The sequence below is a fragment of the Seriola dumerili genome, unplaced genomic scaffold (assembly GCF_002260705.1).
Source record: "Seriola dumerili isolate Sdu_G_001 unplaced genomic scaffold, Sdu_1.0 BDQW01000003.1, whole genome shotgun sequence".
Classification (NCBI taxonomy): Eukaryota; Metazoa; Chordata; class Actinopteri; order Carangiformes; family Carangidae; genus Seriola; species Seriola dumerili.
Window position 1 is genome coordinate 7,354,067 of NW_019174258.1, and position 19,610 is coordinate 7,373,676.

The 19,610-nt window shown below is 41.1% G+C and overlaps 1 protein-coding gene across 1 annotated transcript in view; it reads right to left on the bottom strand.

The window, feature by feature from the left end:
* LOC111219170 (immunoglobulin superfamily DCC subclass member 4-like) overlaps nt 1–19,610 on the bottom strand; it is a 52,274-nt gene that overhangs the window by 8,312 nt on the left and 24,352 nt on the right. The window contains 9 exon segments of the mRNA XM_022741785.1: nt 836–1,048; nt 2,498–2,680; nt 3,246–3,383; nt 3,777–3,941; nt 4,051–4,461; nt 5,207–5,359; nt 6,272–6,406; nt 11,153–11,286; nt 13,593–13,734. Coding sequence (XP_022597506.1) covers nt 836–1,048; nt 2,498–2,680; nt 3,246–3,383; nt 3,777–3,941; nt 4,051–4,461; nt 5,207–5,359; nt 6,272–6,406; nt 11,153–11,286; nt 13,593–13,734 — 1,674 coding nt within the window.

Below are 19,610 nucleotides of genomic sequence, written 5' to 3' on the forward strand. Positions count from 1 at the left end.
CAGTCAATCCATTAGCAGTCTCTCTAGATGCTGCACCTGTATCCTGAAAAGCATGAATGGCAACTGTTTTGAGTTTTGAGTTTGTCTGTTCATTCATTCTTTCACTCATTCAGTGCAGTTGTTTGTGCATACACGTTCTTATTCTGCTGTCATTTCAGACCATGCCACTCCCACCTGCCTGCCTTTTCATACCAGTAGAATCACCTGAGCTGCTCCTCCCTCCCCACTCACCTATTCACCTCTTCCCTATTCCCTCAGCTCCAGCACCAGCTCCCTCCTACAAACACCGGTCCATTTCCGGCTGCTCTCTGTCAGGTTACCTTTGTGCTATGTGCCTTTGCTTTCCACTGCTCTGTTCTTTACCTGCCTGTTTTATTCCTGATTGTTTTGGACCTTGCATGTGTTTTTTGGGTCCTTTGTACTTTGTTTGCCTGCTTGGATTTTACTTTTACATCTGTATCATGAGCCAATGTCTCAGGTCCCTTTTCTGAGAATCCTGACAATGCCAGACAGCTTTTGAACAAGATGCATGATTATTTTTCATGAGTGCTGCCTGTGTGTCTGTTAATTACTCTTCAAGTCTAAGATTTCTTGTTAAACAACCTGAGAGTGAAATACAATGGTCTATCTGCCAAGGACACCAGTAAAAGAAGCATTCCTTTGCTCAGAACTGAAGCAAGATGACTATCTCAAAACTAGCAATACCTTAAGTGTGCAAAAACATTTTTCTAAAGGGAAGTGGGCATCATTTGATTTAATATTTCGCCAGAGGAAGCTAAATACAAAGTTAACAAAGATGACCATGAACGTGGTGTGGCCTCTGTTAACAACTCACCCAGCCCAGTGAGGAGATGATACCGAGCCTTCTTACGGAGCCTGATGGTGTGGGTTTGTGTGCTCCTTTGCCCATTGGCTGACTCCTCGGCCTCGACCTCACGACAGGACAGCTTGTAACCAGAGACCAGTGTGTGATTGGGTGAGGGATGCCAGGTCACATTGAGTGTGTTCACTCTGGCTCTGACCTTCAGCTCAGTCGGGGCAAAGATCACTGAAAAAGAGGAAGAAAAAAAAACAAAACAACTCTTGTGACCAGGTCAACGTGATGCAACATTAAACATGAGACCATGCACTTAAAGTTCTCCAGCACTGTGCCAGGGCCATTTCAGATTTGAAAATAGATAATTATATGTCTATGGAAAATAGTTTTGCATATTTTTTTAACTCTTGCATAGCAAGAATATGGCTACATATATTGTTTATATATATAGGTTATATATACAGCCATAAGGAACCCTATATTTTGTATTAATCAAGTAGACCTACTTTATTTAATAAAAACCATTGTTTACACTTTGGCTCAGTGAAGAGTCAGCTCAATAATGCACGTGATCGCGCTACTTTGAAAAAGCACTGCAATCAGAAGGCTATTCGTCATATCATGGTTGATATCATAGTATCTTTTGGACTTATTTGGCAACAACATCGTTTGACAACAGTAGGCCTATTATGCCGCTACGCCATTCAGAGACCAACGGAGGAACGAGCGTTGAAAAGTTTGAAAGATAGGCGTATTGGATAGGCTAATCTTTATGGCTTCGAAAGTTGTGCTTAGACTTGCATACAATTACTGTGTATGTACTATGGTTTCTGATTGAGGAATGAGTGAGTGTATAATGCATTTTTATTCCATTTGGACCATTCAAATTCTATGTTTTTATCATCTCATACCAACAAAGAATCTCTAATATCATCCAGTTGTTATTTGCTTGTGTGTGTATATTTTGCAGAGAAATTATCCTTGCTTTAAGCCCTGTGAGACTTCTCTGGCTCTATTTTGACCAGTTGTTTGTAAAAAAGATCACATACTCTCTAAATCTATACAGTACTGCCAGCTCACTACTTGTCACATGTGTCATGTTGTAGGGGATACAAAAATTCATATTAGTTTGTTTAATGAGATTACAAATGACTGTTAGCCTGCTTGTATGTCTAAGTGACTAAATGGTGAATGTTATTATATTATGTTATATATTGCCTTTAATGCTCCTATGATGCGCATTCAATCTTTATTTTATTAGCTGTTTTATGATAATGTGTTGATGTGGAATATCTTGGAAAAACAATCTCAGAGATTTTTCTTATTGATATTGTGTCTGAAAAAGTTCTCCATCTACCTGGCTCGTCAAGGTGAGCCTAGTGCTTTTTTTCCCATTTTAAAATAGCTAAATGCATCATTGTTTACAAGCTACAATACAATATTAAATGTATAAAGAAGCTTCACAGTTACAATTGAAACACCCAAAAACTATTCTTTAAACTGTCTCAATTTAAATTATTAGGTTCAAGATATATTTATCCACTAAGAGTCAAATGCAGATATTATTTTCATGTCTATTGTGATTGACAAACACAGGATATAGATAGGTCTGACTTTACCACTACAAATGATTAAAGTTACAGAATTTAAGAAATGAACAAGGTTTGGTGTCGTCCTCACCCATACTGTGGTCACTGTGGTTGTAGTGGGCTAATGTTTGGTGCTGGGCCCACTCAGATGGGATCCCAAAGCCAACACCTGTTCCAGCTGCTATCCTCAGTCGGTAGGCCTGGTTAGGCTGCAGTTCTCTCAGTGTAAACTGAGTCTCGTTACCCCCTACCTCCACTGTGAACACTGTGTCCGCTGTGAAAACAGACAATACACACTCTCACACATCTATACCCATTTATACAGTATATCTACATATACATATATACAAATATGCCTGGATGTTTATTTAGAGAAAAAGCAGAGCTATATATTTTTGTCTTGGAAGTGATGATTCAATAGATTATATATAATGTAGAGGGGGAAAATGAGTTCTTTACTGTGTTGTTTCTGCAATAATTCAAATAAATTGCTCTTTCAAGGACAAACTGTTATGAAAACAGCTCCTTTCAGAGTGAGCTTGATCTCTCTGTACATTCTGGAGAGATGGGTATTCAGAATGAATGATTCTGTTCTGCACATACTCTTTTGCACTGTCCAAATGTAATTAACCCTATCATACAAATTTGTGAACCTCTGCACTCTTAAACCAGTATGAACTATTTTCCGAAATCACATAGAATTTCATTAGGTAAAGTAGACTGTCAATGCTGTCAAGCAACCAATATCTCCCAAATTATCCCATCAGTGTGTCACAAAGATGTTCTTTCACTGGCAGTTAAAATCAACTTGTCAGCATTGTCCAGCAGGCGTTACCAACCCTGATCCAGAGAGCTGTACTCAATGCGGTAGCGGGTAACAGCTCCTCGACTGTGCTGCGAGGACAATGGATGCCACATCAGCCTTATGTCTGTTGGGGAGGTGCTGGCTATAGACAGCTGAGGAGGTGCACTCGGTACTGCAGGAGGGAATGAAAAAAGGAGATACTGAGCTGTCTGATGATTCACATTCAAGCCATATCCTACATATCTGCACAGTTGTAAAGCACACTGTATCTATAACTAAACTATACTTTGTTTTCTTAAAGAATTGGTCAAGTTTGATCATCTTCTTCTACAATAAAATATGACATAAAATGTTGGATCAGCTTTTAAAAACAGCTGTAAAGAAATACTCTTGCGTCATGTCTCTACCGAGCTGCTGTGTAGCTAATAGTGACAAAAAACACTGAATGGATGACACTGATGATTCATGAGTGCTTAAAAATCCCGTGGAGTTAATAGTGTTTGCTGTGTGATTCATTGAAGCATCCCAGGCATTATTTTACCTGTTTATTAGTTTGATAACTCACCATCCTCCAGCATCTCTACAGTAACAGGCAGGGATGGGCGACTGGCACCCATGGGAGAATAAGCCACCACAAAGAATGTGTATGCAGTATGGGGGAGAAGCTCTTTGAAGTGATACTCCGTGGTGTCGTTGTTCATCGCAAACTGGTACTCCACATTATCCGAGCCTGGAAAGGATAAAAAAATGTTCAAATCAAAAACTTTTTTTTTTTGGAAAATGTGGAGATGGCTATTATATGGCTACACAGACAGACACACTTATGAATAGAGAAACACCTGCAGCGCGCTGGCAGTGCACAGAGTAGCCGATGATTTGGTCCGAGTTGTACTCAGGTTTCTCCCAGGTAAGCAGAGCAGTCGTGCTGGAGTAGGGTGTAGCAGACAGGTGACGAGGAGGGCTGGGCAGACCTTCCCTCACAATGACCGTCAGCTTGGCAGTGGCACAGGCCGTGCCCAGCCCATTGTCTGCTATGCACTGGTAGTACCCAGCATCCTCCAGTGCCAGCTGGTTGATGAGCAGGACTCCAGGGCTTTGGGTCTTCACTCGTCTGAATGACTTGATGGGTTGGCCGTTCTTCAGCCAGTGCAACACGGGAGGAGGCTCCCCAGAGCTGTTGCACACAAACCTGGCTGTGTTTCCCCGGGAGAGGGACACTGTCTCTGGGGGCTGGAGGATCACTGGAGGGGCTATTGAAAGTAGGAAACAAAGCTTTTACTTCTGCACTGTAAAACTAAAGGAAAATTTAATATTGCACTTGGATAAAGTAGTGAATCTTGCAAGACAGATTTTAAAAGGAAAGTGAAAAGTGATGTAGCTTCCTCTAATTCAACGTGATAGCAACTTTTTTAGATCTTGGAGTGCCCCTTTAAAGATGAACATTTTATATTTTATATTAATTAGGAATTAGTGTTAGCATTAGCATTTTGTTGCAGAGGAGCAATTGTTGATGTAACAATACAAATACAAATTTTGGCTAAAAACTTACAGTTATCTCTTACATAAATTATGAAAATTCCTAACTTTTTTCTTCATATAAAACGTTACATTATTTATGATGACTCATCTTGAACTCGAGGCATGCACATAATTTTATCCAATCAAATATCAAAGTTCGTGATCAGCATCAACCCCCCTCAGCTACAGGGGCACCCTGAGAGGCAGTTATCCACCAGCAGCTAAGCTGGCCATTAAACTCTGGGTTTATAGAAAATTAATGACTTAACATACACGATTATGCTAAAATTGAGCTTGTGTGCATAGATAGAAGTAACCTCTAAGTTGTACTTATATGTTTTAGTTTTTTCTATAACCACCAGACCCTCAGTTACATGGTGACTTCAGACAAAGCTGGTGACAGAAAGTAGTCTCTATGAATCAGCTCTGAGAAATGTCTCATCTACCATTATGTACAGTACATAACATGACTCTTACCAGGCACATGCAGCTCAGCAGCAGCAATGACAAACTCTCTGGTCTTGGGCTTGTTGGCCCGGCAGACATAGATGCCGGCATGGTGACGCCTTGTGTCCCTAATCACCAGGTTTGTTGCGAGGACGACCACATCAGTGGAAATGGGCTTTCCATCTGATGAAAGGAGAAAGCAACAGAGAACAACAAAGGACAGTGCCAGATCATACAGATGAAAAAAAAAACTAAATTGGCCCTGAGTGGAGATCATTTCTCGGGCTTTCTGCCACCTAAGAAAAACAGCACAAAGGAGAGAGGCAGCACTTTGAGCAGCAGGGGATTTGACCTGTAATCACACAAGCTGACCAACAGGTGGCTCTGTGATTTTTCAGTCTGGGTTCATTGAGCCGCCTGCACTGCCACACTCCTGGGCTGCAAGTGAAATCACTCACTATTCACCATATAGACCACTATTTAGTTGATCCGCCATTTTGTAGGGTTGTCGGATGCTCTACAGACCCGACTGATCATCCCGTACAGTACAAGTCAATTACCTCACAACAGCACATACTGGAAAATAGTGATCAAGATATAGCCACTAAGCAAGCACCAACTACTAATTTGCAGTGCTGATGATCTGCATAGTGTTGTGCAGTTTTTGAGTACTGACATAATGTGTAACCCTCGAACATTAATTGGGAATGAAGGAAGAATTTTTAATGCAGACAAATCAGAGGCTGCAGAAGGAATTCCAAACGTTTCATTCCCACCAAGACTTCACAAGTGTGTGTGTCTGTATTTGTGTGTGCTCATGTGTTTATGCATCAAAGTTGTGGAGGTGTGAATGAATCAGTGTGACAAATGATCTTATGTAAAGCTTGGCTCAAAGCACAATAGAATAGCAGGGGACTGGTTGAGAAGAGACAGCTATTATCACTAAAACAACAGCTGTACAGCCACAGGTATGCAAATCTGATCCTGAAATATAACAGTTTGTTCTTCGTTTGTGAAAAACAGATAGTTACAGAGTGAGATGCAGATAATGAAAGTACAGCAAGTACAGCAAGGAACAGCAATTGCTAGTATTACCCTGTCTGCTCCAGGACACCAGTGGTTTCGGCTGGCCTTGTGCCATACACTCCATCACAGCTGGCCCGCCGAGGACTACCGTGGCATTCTGAGGTGGTGCAACAATCACAACTCTGTTCAGGGCTTCAGTAGAGCCTACAACAACAAAAAAAGTGCATACATCAGTCTCAGGTAAATTAGTGCTTCTAACAGGAAAGTTGACAGTTTGACTCCACTGACTTCAATATTCACCAGTGAAGTGAAACAAAATGGCAATCCGGTCCGCTTCCGTCCCATGTCTCAGTGATTACTGCAGAAGTTTCTGACCCTTCCTAGTACTATACATACTAGAGTAGATCTTTTACTTAAATACAAGTATCAATACCACAGCATAAAATACTCTGTTACAAGTAAAAGTTCTGCATTCAAAATGTAACTTAAGTAGTATAAAAGTAGTAGCATCAAAATATACTTGAAAATTAAACACCTTACATAGCATTTCAGAATAAAATATAAATTATATTATTACTTTTATCAACTAAAAATTGTACTTAAGTACAGTACTTGAGTAAAGGTTATGTAACACCACCAGTAAAGTTGTGCTAAAAAGCTTCTAACCACTCTAAGTTGTAATCACAGCATAACAGCATGTGTTCTCAACTACTTACAATATTAGGTTAAAGAAGATGAGATAAATAAAGGAAAGCGGTCAGCCTTTAAAGTTTTAGTCAACAGTTTTCCTTATTGAGGTGTGATTAGGGTTCCTCCCCATTTCAGGATGAGTTGTTGGAAGTCCTTGCACCCTTGGCGAACAAATTTACCCTCTACCTTCTACCTGCTACCTTTTACCTTCTACTCCTGTATGCACACTTCAAGTTCAAGTTACATAACCCATTACAAGGCAGGGCGTCTGAACATACTCATGTCCAGTGGGTGGTGGCATACGCATCTTGTGTTGGCCACCTTGTTTTTAGTTGATAAAATGGCTAAAAAGAAGCAGAAATGCTGATTTTGGACACATAGCTGAACCACTGCCCTTCTGTCCTACAAAAGGAAATGCAGGTGAGAACCAAAAACGGATAATCCTTTGCATTAATATTTGCTAGCATAGCCTGCAACTGAGTGGCAGTTAGCATTTTACGCAAAGGTCTCAGCTGTAATGATGTTCATGCCATATCAGAAAATCTGTGTACTGCACCAGAAGATAGGACAGGATTTAAAGAGCTGACCTCAGAGGAATTTTCAGTGACTCAGAGATAGACTTCATTTCTAACACAGCAAGTCACTTCATCATCAAAACAGTCTCTGTAGCTGGCTGATTGGTATCTGGTTGAGGCTTCATCAACTCTTATTAGATGGTGGATGCGGATAGGAGCTGAATCTAATAGGAAACCTTGATTAGAGAGGTTCTGATGTGAGAGGATATGCTGGGGAAAGGATGGAAGCCCCGTACAGCACAAATGATTATTTACAGGTAGCAGCTCCCATCTGACAGGGTCCCTCACTAACACACTGCAAACATATTGTACAAAACCACAAATGAGCCATGAACCAAAGAGCCGACTGAGGGGAGATAGTGAGACAGAGAAAGGAGGGGATATTTCGAAGTGATGACAGACATCTCATAGTGCAAAGAGGTGCTCTGAGACACGGGGAGAAGAGGGAGAAGAGAGAACACGAAAGAGAAAATCCTTTTGTGAGAGAAAAGGTAAACCATTAAGTCAGTTGATGGAATGACCTCAAATTATGGAAATGAGGCACATCTCTTCAGTGACTAAGGATGTCAGTCAAAGCATATTGTTTATGGGTTGAAAGGACCACATACTCATTTCTTGAGTGTGTCTCAGTCCCCAAGGTACTGTTGGTGTGAGAGGTCCTTCCCTGCAATTCTGCTCAGCCCAGGCAGTCTCAGTAGCACATAATGCTAATGATCACCAGAAAGACCCCTGGCATTCTGTAAACGTGTTATAAATTAAATATTCAGATTACGTACCACAACCCTTGCTTGTGCGTAGGGATTTAACTGTGTCAGTCTGCCTTTGTGAGGACTGCAATGCAGGGTGCACCTTCGTAGGGGTCTTGTGTGAGGATATGATGGGTGTGGTGCAGTGTAAAGCATGTAAGAAACAAAGAGGTCGTTAAGGAAAAAGTGGAAGAAAATAAAAGGTGGGGGTTTAAGGCAGCTGGACGTTTCATATTTTTCTACATCCTCTCAAGTATTTGAACTTGATGTCAGCATCAAGCTGTCAGAGCTTGGCTATGAGAGTTGAGGTATTCTATTCATAGAACTCTGAAGTGCAAGCGAGTGAAGCGATGACATTAGATCTGACATCTGTTTCATTTAATGGTTCACAATAGAGCCTTCAAGTAGTTTCCTTCAAGGGTTCCACAACAGCAGCAAGAATACAGAGAGAAAATAACATTTATAAAATTTTATATTAGTGCTGAACAATTAATCAAAAATAGTATCGAAACTGTGTAAAAGTGTAATATCCAAAATTGCAGAAGCTCCAATTTTTTTTTATACAGGTAAAATGTTTCACAACGTACATAAATGAGGCATTGTGCTGCTTCAGAGATGCCTTGGCCTGCAAATCATATTCTGCAGACGTAAAGGACTATGTGTATATATGTATATATGTATATATATATATATATATATATATATATATACATGTACTCATTTCTTAAAATGCTCATTGAGAGGATTATTTTCCCTCTTATATTTATATTTCGTATTCAAATGACGATTAAAGCATGAAAACAAAAACATCATTAAACTGAGATTTGAACTGATATGATATGATTGAACTTGATGACTTGATAACTCGAATTGAAAATGAAAATAAGAACTTGAAAGGTTGCTGTAACAACTGTGTGGAAACTTTAAATGTACATGTGCTGCATCTGACTCACTTGCATTGGCCTCATCTTGCTTTCTCTCTCTCTCTCTCTCTCTTTTCATCACCCTTGTTTTTTGTCTTTCTTTTGAAGGACACAAAAGCGGTGACTCAAAAAGGACACAATGGTTTCCACAGAGCAGCCAATTAAAGTTGACTGATCTCTCGCTAGCTAGTGGCAGAGGCAGATAATGTGGCATGGCTTTAATGTGGGCTGCCTAATGGTGAAAACTCACTTCACAATACTCGCGAGTGATTCAAAGCATCATGTAATCACCAATACAAGTCCTTGTAGGTTGCAAGGTTTTGATCAAAGGTGTGTGCTAACGTCAAAATAGTCCGATGTTGAACACACAGTATACTGATCAGACAGCATTACTTGTTTCATTTTATTGTTAGCATGGAGTGTCATGGATTCAAGCATAATTACACCAAAAATGCAACATTTACACTTTGGTTATTGCCATGTCATTATAAATTGATGTACATGACATTTGATAGTTAGATTTCTTCTTGTCTGTGGTGTAATGATGTGCATTAATTTTCATCATAGTAAATTGAGTCACATTATAGAAAAGAAAAGGCTATCTAGATAACAGATTCAGTTTAAGGTACTAATAAGAACATTATTGGAAGACAATTTAGTGAATTCTACATAAATACTTACTTATTTATGACTTAAACAAAATTTGCACCTGAATTGGAAATTTATTCACAAAACTGAATCACTGAAAAATTTGCAGCTCTTTAAGATAATGAGGCTTTATCAGTGACTCACAAGATGATCAAAGCACAGTGCCAGACATTTATGTAAGACTAAATTAAAAGTGTAAACCCAGTGTCAGCAGCATACAGGGGGTGACTATAGTCAGTCAACGATCAGAGAATAAACATTTATTAATACTGTGTTGCAGCAAATGAAACCTGAAGGACACGGTAAATGTACAGAACTCTCAAAAACAGAGTAAACACTTTGTGTGCTTATATAATAAATATGCTTTCAGAGAGAAATGGAGAGGAAAATTAAATATATAATAATATATACGTAACATTGCATAATGGCAAAGGTAACTGAAGTGCTGAGTTGATAAAAGAAAATTTGTTGTAATTACACAACTGAATACTGCTTCTCTTTGTTTTCATTAACGGGTAAAGTGTTCCCCAGATAACCTGAGTGTCAGATATCAATTCAGACAAGTGACATGGCTCTAAACCTTGAGCCTTTTCAATGAGTTGAGTGACAAAATGTTTAACTCTGAACTGAACGCAATGTTATATCCAAACACGGTTTATCTGCTGTCCAGCTTGACGAAAAACAGAGGCAAGGGTCGTTTTTTTTCTCAATGGAAACAGTTAAATATTCAAATATACTGTTCCCTAATCAGGTCCCTAATCCACACTGTAATACACAACGACAGTGATGACCCTGGTGCTGAAGTAACTCTATGTGGTTATATTAATGCAATATTTTGATCACATTAAACCAACTCTCTTCTCCTCTTCCTGGTTATATTGTAAGGGAATGAGCGAGAGATTCGGCTAGACACTGTACAATCACCATTCACTGACAGCAGCTACTGCACATGTGCAGCGTCACCTATTTGTACAGCTGAAGTGACTACAGTCCTGGAAGTAAACACACCATTTCTAAATGTACTTGCAACTAGAAACGATTCACTGTATTCTATTGTATTCCATTAAAATGTATTTTTAACTATTATAGAGACCTGTTATTATTATAACAAATTATAACAAATAATACAAGAACCACACCTGCTAGGCAAAACAGTTTTACCAGTTCATTGCAAAATAACGTTGATAAAATATTTACCAGCAACAATACCGTTGTGATTTAGCTTAGCCGAGTCATGGTAGTTTTAAACACACAACGCACACGACAAACACAAGGTGAGAGAGTGGCACTCTTTGAAACTGGCCTGGCAGCTCCCAGTGGGGCCTGGCTGCCTATTCAAACACTATAAAGCACTGCAACAGACCTCACCTGAGGTGACAGTGAGCTTGGCTTCATGACTGATGTCCTTCCTGGCAGAGTTGGATGCAACACAGCGGTAGGCACCCTCGTCCTGCTTGGTCACCTCTAGAATCTGGAGCACCCCGTTAGGAAGGGAAATGAACCTGTTGCACAAAAGGCAGAAAGGGAGAAAAAACTAAACAACTGACTAAATGGCTTAGTGCCCTGCAGCATGAAACATCCAGATGATCAACTCTGTGATGATCCTGTTCGGTCCTCACAGGACTCCATCGTTCTTTAATCAGCAGCAAGGCTTTTGTGTACAACCACTACAAAGAGGGGTTACAATTACAAATACAAGTCAAAAAGTAACTGAAATACATGGATGTTTGTGTTGTGTCTTTTTGGGTACAGAGTGTATTTTTCTACTCTTGATATTTACCGTGTTTGCTTTAATTCTACCTCTCCCTGTCTTAAAGATGTCATGTTCCAGACATATTACCATCCCACAAGCTTTTACCACCTTTATAATAGCCAATTAATCCCACCAAAATGTGACCAGTGGAAGCCTGTTCAGCAGGGAGGAAAGTACAGGGAGTGAAGAAGAAGTAAGGAATAAAAAGAGAAAGAGAGAGAGAGAGAGAGAGAGAGGAGGGGAAAAACAGAAGAATAAGAAAAAAGAGAGATAATGAAAGGTACACTAAAAAAAAAAAAAAAATTGTGAAAGGAAACAGATGTAGAGATGGAACGGGGATAATAGCGAAGAGACAGAGCAAGAGAGGGAGAAAGGACATAGAGGAAATGGCACATTAGAGCAAAAGAGAACAGAGAGAGAAAAAAGCCAGTGATGTATCAGACATCCTTTGGCTCATCTTTGTGAAAGGCCATTAACGGCGCCTAAGGTGGGAGAACCACATCCCACCAATAAGACCTTGTAAGCAGCGCACTGTTTGCGGGTCATGCAGGGCTACAACAGCCATTAGCACTTAGTCCTGTGCAATAAGGCTGGAAACAAATTCCAAGGCGAAGGGGCCAGTGAAGCAACAGTGAAATGTCAATATTGTTAAGTGGCCCAGTAAATGAGAATATTTGTGCGAGAAAACTGACAGAGAAACCTAGCGAGGCAACAGGCGTACCTTTTGAAATAGTTTTTTTTATCTGTAAAAGCACAGAAGGTTTATGTTGATATAGTGATATAGCTTGTTTTAAACTCAAGGTGATTCTTCAGTGCTCTTCTGAGAGCTGCTGAAATGTTGAATATTTAGTTTGAAAACAGTGCACTTAGACCTATCTACTCCACTCCACACCTGACAATAAACATGGCCGCATGTTGTGTTAATTCTTATTGTTATTAATAAGTCTTGCATCGTAGTGTTTAGCTATTTCTGCCCTCTGACCCCTTCTCTGAAGCATGTAATTGCATCCAGTATTTGCTCCAGAGGAATATACAAACAAATGATGATGCTGCAATTAAACAGCATTAAAACGATCCTGCATCCATGTGTATGTGTCATACCTTTAATGAATGTAGAGGTGACATTTAAATGCAATGAAATGGTTTTCTGATTTTTCATGTTCACCTTGTAGCTGTGACGCACTCACATTCACAGTTGGGTACAGACGTGCAGGTGTGTCAAAGTCCTTGGACCCTTTTCACTCAGTTAACAGAAACTCACAGACTTGGATGTAATCAACAAGTAACTCCTATGTAGAGTGACCCCGCTGTTTTTTCTAATGCAGACAGGTGAGAAGTTTGATATAGGTTCATACTTTGTGAGCGTTTTATGAGATTTTCTATAAGAATTTTTATATATATACACAAAACTTTGGCTGCGTTTTCACCTTGAAAATCCAAAGCAACTTATTCAACTGAAAAAGCACATTTATATATAGCACATATTTCAACATGGATTAAATATAAAACAACTGATAATTTGTGGATCTCACTGCATGAACATTTCCAAATGAACTGTAACACAGTGACACAATATTTGTTGTTGTTAAATGAATTAGATGACTGCAACAGCTGGCTTTTATGTAACTGGGATTAAATATTTTGTAATAGAAAACCCAAACGGTAGAAATACAGTTCAATAGAAGTGACATCCCATGGACTGAGGTCAGCTTGGATAAAATTCTCACGTAACCTTATATATGTGAGTGTGTTTCTCACATTAAGTAATATATTTCACTAAACTATGTTTTTTTTATAGGAAGGAAAGAGAAATGTTGTGACATGATGTAATGGACAGTGCTAGCACATCAATAGGGGAACACAGAAAGAGGAAAGTATCAGGTAAAAAAAGCACTATAAAAAGAATAAGTACTCAAATAACTGTGTTGAAATCCTAAAAAAAAACAGAATTATCACATTGATTCTTCATCAACGATATTGTAAGTGAATAAAGAGACCGAAGAGATGATAGAATAAGACGGAGATGAGGGACAACAACACCTAAAGAAGGCTCACCTTGTCACTTCAGTGACAGCCTCTTTGTTCTTTTCCCAGGTAATAACAGGTGTGGGTACTCCCTCAATCTGGCACTCGAAGCGGGCAGCTCCCCCAACGGGCACTGTTTGGGGTGATGGCTCCTGATGGAACTTGGACAGACCTGGAGGTAAAGAAATGATAGATAAGGGAGGGTATTTATCAAAGCAGAAACGGTGACATTGGAAAGACACAAAAAAAAAAAAAACAGCCCATATCTAAACGAATACCTGTGCAACTGACCTTTTTTAATCACTTGAAATCCGTGTCATGTCGTCTACCTCTGGTATAATGAATAGGACACACTGTGTTTGATGTAGGTCACACATGATGTGACAGACTGCAATTATATTAAAGCCATGGCCCACAATTTGTCCACAGCTCCCTAACCCCGACCCCATTCACAGCTCTTGTTTGAACAACCCAATTAAGGGGAGTTTCTTTATTTCACTTGGTTTACTTTAAAAACAGCTTGAGTAAGTTCAGAATCGGTGCATAACACTTCTATAATCTTTATTTCACAGACTTCTGATTATTGGATTCACACCATTTTAGGGCTTTTAAATTGTACTTTTTTAAATTTTTGTAATTTAATTAAAGACGTGTTCAGACCATTTAAATACCCTTGAATGTCGTGATTAGGAGAAATTTGAGGATTTAATCAGGCTCAGCTAAATTATTTCTCTCCAGGTTGAGTCTTGGCAGAGCTCCAATTTTCTCAGCCTCCGCACATTTACACACAGACAGGAAAAGCGTCCTACTGTAGGTAATGCTGAGCACCAGGGAGCAGCAGTGAGCACTGTCTGAGGGCCTCTAACCTCTGACCCCGAACAGGCTGTTGGAGAAGAGAACAAAACTGGTTGGCTGTCCCAGCCACTTTGCCTGCAGCTCTGACTAAGGAATAGAGAGCGGGGGGTGGATCAAAGGAAAGTGTTGAGAGAGAAGACAGAACAAGGCAACCAAAGGCAGGAAGAAAGAAGGAAGGTAGCAGAAAAGAAGGAGACTCCAAATCCCAACTGGGGGCTAGAAAATACAGCATATACAGTATGTAGTAATGGAAGAAAACCAACATAAGCCACATTTTAAATTGTATCATAAAAGGTATCTGAATAAATGAATCATTCTTAATACAAAAATAATTGATAGCCAGTCATTCTTCCTGCTTTCTGTATCCTGTTCTGTTCTCCATGTGGAGCTAATCGCAGAACTGATACAGACCAGATTTGCATAGTATGAAAACATAGATTATCCAGCAGTGCTAAATAAATAAATCTACCTCCCAGGAAAGACAAAGCTGATTCACACATTTCAAAGAGCTGCTGAAGGCAGAGACGCTGTTTTATTACATAAGTGGTTAGGTGTGAACAAATTACTCAGCTATCTTTATTTATTTATTTATTTATTTTACAATTAGTAAGTTTAGATCTTACTCAGGGGTAAAATGTACAGTGATGACATGTTAGATTTTGTTTGGATTTTGTCACTTCCTGTTTTATTTTGTAGTTGGTTTCTTTGTGCATCTCAATGTTTTTATTTCCTGTCTTTGTCCTGTTTGGTGATTATCTGCCCCGCCCTAATGTGTTTCACCTGTGTTCAATCACCCTTGCCTCCCTCATTCCTCCCAGCCAGCACCCACGTCGGTTGTCCGGCCCCTTTGCACGCTGGCTGATCACCTATCTCCTTTTTGGGGAACCCGGCTAGCCTTCCCTGGGAGGTATCTAGGATAGGGAGCCCCTGGGAAGACACTCAGGTCACGGAGACGCCGGTTCCCCAAACTGCCTCAGCCCCAGAACTCCCAGCCCTTTCAACAGCCGACTCCAGTTCCTGATTCCCAGCTGGCGATCTAGCCGATACCTGTTCCTCATGTTCTGTCGGCGGCCCAGCTGACTCCTGCTCCTGTTACCCAGTCAACTCCTGGTCCCCCTCTAGAGGAGCTCCACTTCTGACACTGGCATCCTGCTTGCCAGCCTCCTGTTCGCCAGAATCCTGCTTGCCCTTCAGAGGGGCTCCGCCTGCGACGCCATTCTCCGGCTTGACCTCCGGAGAGACCCAATCTTNCTGTCGGCGGCCCAGCTGACTCCTGCTCCTGTTACCCAGTCAACTCCTGGTCCCCCTCTAGAGGAGCTCCACTTCTGACACCGGCATCCTGCTTGCCAGCCTCCTGTTCGCCAGAATCAGCCCGCTGTCAGCCTTCAAGGCGGTTCCGTCCGTTTGCCCGACCTCAGGGTCGCCCCACTGAACTGCCCTGTTTTGCCCCTGGGCATCAGCTCTCCTGCTCTTTCCCTGTGGCCCCATTCTCCTTCCCTTGCCCGGTTACTGTCCTCCTGTTACCCAGTCAACTCCTGGTCCCCCTCTAGGGAAGCTCCACCAGCAACGCCGGCCTCCTGTTCGCTGGAATCGTGCTCGCCCTCCAGAGGCGCGACACTGTGCTCTGGCTCGACCTCTAGAGAGACTCGGCCTCCAGGGTGGTTCCGTCCGTTTGCCGGACCTCCGGGTTGCCCCATCAAACTGCCCTGTTTTCCCCCTGGGCATCGGTGGATGCTCTCCTGCTCTGCTCCTGTGGCCCCGGTCTCCTTCCCTTGCCCAGTTACTGTCCTTCCTGGCCCCTGGATCCTTCCTCTGGACCCCCTCCTCTCACCCGACTTAGCGCTTTTGTTTTTAAGGGGGGGGTACTGTCATGGTCAGTAAACATTTTTTGCACTTCATTCCCCTGTGTTGGCTGCATTTGGGTCCAGCCTTACCTGCACCATAACAATCTGGTCATAAACCAAAAGATTGGACTACATGAAATTTTGACCAGATTATGGCACCAGCTGAAAAGTTATGGGATCAATAAATTTATTGGGAACATGAATGTCTGTACAAAGTTTAATTGCATCAATATATCCAATTGTTGTCAAGGCATTTAGAGCAAAACCACAAATGTCAACCTAATTGTGTTGCTACAGGCAAAGTCATTAGGATAGATCATCTGGGAGTCTTTACACAATTCAGTGCCAATCAGTTCAGTAGATATTGACTTATTTTTCTGGATGAGTGAAAACTCAGACCTACTGGTGGTGCTAGATGAAAAGTCAGGGAATCAAAGCAGACATTAGAATTCATCCTCGGGTTATATACATGGCTGTAGCAAATTTTAAGTGTTAAGTCAGTTTTTAATTTGTGCAACTAATTCAAAACCTGTTGAGGCATTTCACTGAAAAGTAAAATTGTAAACCTGATGGTGGTGTTGAAAGTGAGGTCACTGAATCAGAAAAGTCAGTACGCTTCATCCTTTGGGACCATGAATGTCTGTAGAAAATTTCATGGTAATCCACCCAATAGTTGTCAAGATATTTCAGTCAGGAAAATTAAAAAAAAAAAAAAAAAAAAAAAAAGGGTGGACTGATTATTGAATTGTCTAATAGGCTGACAATAACATCCCTACAGTCACTGCTAGTATGGCTAAAAAGCTGCGTGGAGACAGTCACATGTCATCTGACTTTAAACAAACAAAACTATGGCAGGGAGGATTCAGAGCAGAGGCCAGCACCGTCTCTCTAACTTGTACACAGGAGTAGCCACTTTCAGGTTTGGGTGTTTTCAAACTTGCAACCAAAAGACTCAGTATTCCCCCTTTTTTTTTTTTCTTTTTTTTTTGGACACGATTTCCTCCAAACCACTGAGAGCTCGAGGGGACACAGGCCCTAAGCCCTATCACACCAGCTGTTAGTCATGGCAACAAACTGGCCTTCTGTGTTTTCCTACTGCACTGAAGGAACAAAGTTTCTCAATGTGCACACAGAGGCTGACACACATACTCGGGCCATAGCAGCAGAAAGCGTTTGATTCATTTCAAAAGTCTTGCAATGACTGTTGCGTGGACTGTTTCAGGAGTAGTTGATGATTAACCCCTGCCACTTCCAGCCATTACACACGTTGATGCCCTCATGTAAACACACCACCTGTAACACTGCCAGAGAGCACCTGACAGGGTGCCAGATTCAGTGAATGTGTGTGAGTGTGTGCAGAGCTACTTGTACTTCAGTGTTGACTCTAGTGTGTGTCTTGATGCCTGTATCCAGACTGCTTGTGATTACATTACTTGATCACTGAGTGCATCTATGTGCACGTGTATGGTGGGGTGGGGTGTTTCTGTATGTGAGTGGTGAACAACAGCTGATCAGCGCTGTAGATGTTAATTCAAAGGGGGGCAAAGGGTGTTCAGAGGAGACACTTTGCCCATGCTGTGAAGGAACAATGGCAACTAGCTGTGCTTCCACCTCCGCTCTGTCAAAGCATAATCATATTAGTCTTTTCCCAGGACTCCGTGAGTGTCCCCAGGCCTGCGATGAAATTCCATGGCAGATCTATCCGGCACCATGCAGAGCACACACTCAGATTTTTCAAAGCTGACACTGTCCTGCCTGGGCTTGTGCTGACATCCAGGGCAATTTTTCTGAGTAACACTCCCAGGAAAGGTGACACATCAAGCCACAGGGTCAGAAATATGTCCAACTGTTTCCTAGCAACAAGATCTTTCTATGTTTTTAAAGGAACATTTCCAAGGCAGCTCCTTGGGCCCTTCTCTATGTAAAGTGTGTAACCCTTCCATGTGCTACATTAAAAAGTCCCCATCTTGCCTTTCTTTGTTCCCTCTCATTTTTTCTTTCTTCGTTACTTCTCTTCCCTCTCTCTCCTGCCCTTGACTTTACCCCAAATCTCTCTCCGTCTTTGTCCGTCCTTCTATCTATGCCCCACTCTTTGGCCCCAGAGCTATCAGATTGCAGCGCTTTTCCCCTCCCCTTGTGCAAGCAGATAATTCTACCCATGACCTCGTTGCTACCCAGCTTTCAGGCAGAGTAACAGTGTGGAAACCCATCAGGAATGCCCCCAGCCTCAATAGATATTTGTAACAGCTACTGGAAAATATGCGCAATATGAATTTTTTATTTCCTATTTACATTACACTACCACTTTTATCTTCATTGAGGTGCTCTGTTCTGTCAGTTTTGACATGCATGCAGGAATGCCCTGTCAAATAGCAACAAATCCGCAATACTTTTTCTTCTTAAAGTAAAAGGTTTGAATATATTCTTAAGATTGTCAGATGTGCTTAGACTAGAATTTTCCAGCTTTAAAAGTGGTTCTTCTCGTCCTCTTTACCATTGTAGACGGGGTGGGTGCATTTAGTTGTAAAATGAGAAGGTTTGAACACAGTAATATTTGCCTCAAGGTAGCTCATTATAATCTTGTGACTCTAATGTGAGAGGCAGAAAGACACAGAAATGCTCTCATGAAAGAAACAAATTCATTACAAAAAATCTCATAAATTAATCCGTTTCTGTTTTACTTCGACCATGAGGATATTAAAACACACAAAACTGTGATGAAGACCAAAAACTAAAACATGTAAACTAGAGCAGTTTGGTCGCCTGGAGGAGAGAAGTACCCTTTTTCAGGTTATGGCATCAGCTGATTGAAATGCGTTGAGAAAGCTGGCAGGAATTAAGAAATATTGACATTCACCCCAGCAGTCTCATAATCAGAAAGGTTAATTGGTCTAATTAACACTAAAAGCTGCTTTTTTTTTCACAGTGTCATCATTTACACATGGATTTATTTGGGAAACGTGATGTGCGCACTGTGTGCCACAAGAGAAAGTTAAGAGACTAAAAGACCTATTTACATTTTTTTGTCTGCATTTAAAGGAGTGGGATCTTTCACTGTCTTTTCTCCGGCGCCGACACGTCCTCATGTTTTTTTTTTAGACAAGGTCACATGCATCATATACCGCCACAAGGAAACTGGAGCAGGTGGCTTTCATAATGTGTTTTCACAGATGTGATCTCTGCTATGTTCTCTCCTCCGTCTCATTTCTGGTAGTGAGGACGCAGTAGGAAATGAGAATGCCCGCTCAATGTCAATGTTGAGGCAGTTCGGCTTCGACCTCCTGCACGCTGGTCCCATCTATCTCATAGCCTCTCACTGCTGGTTTAATTCAAAACCCACACACACACA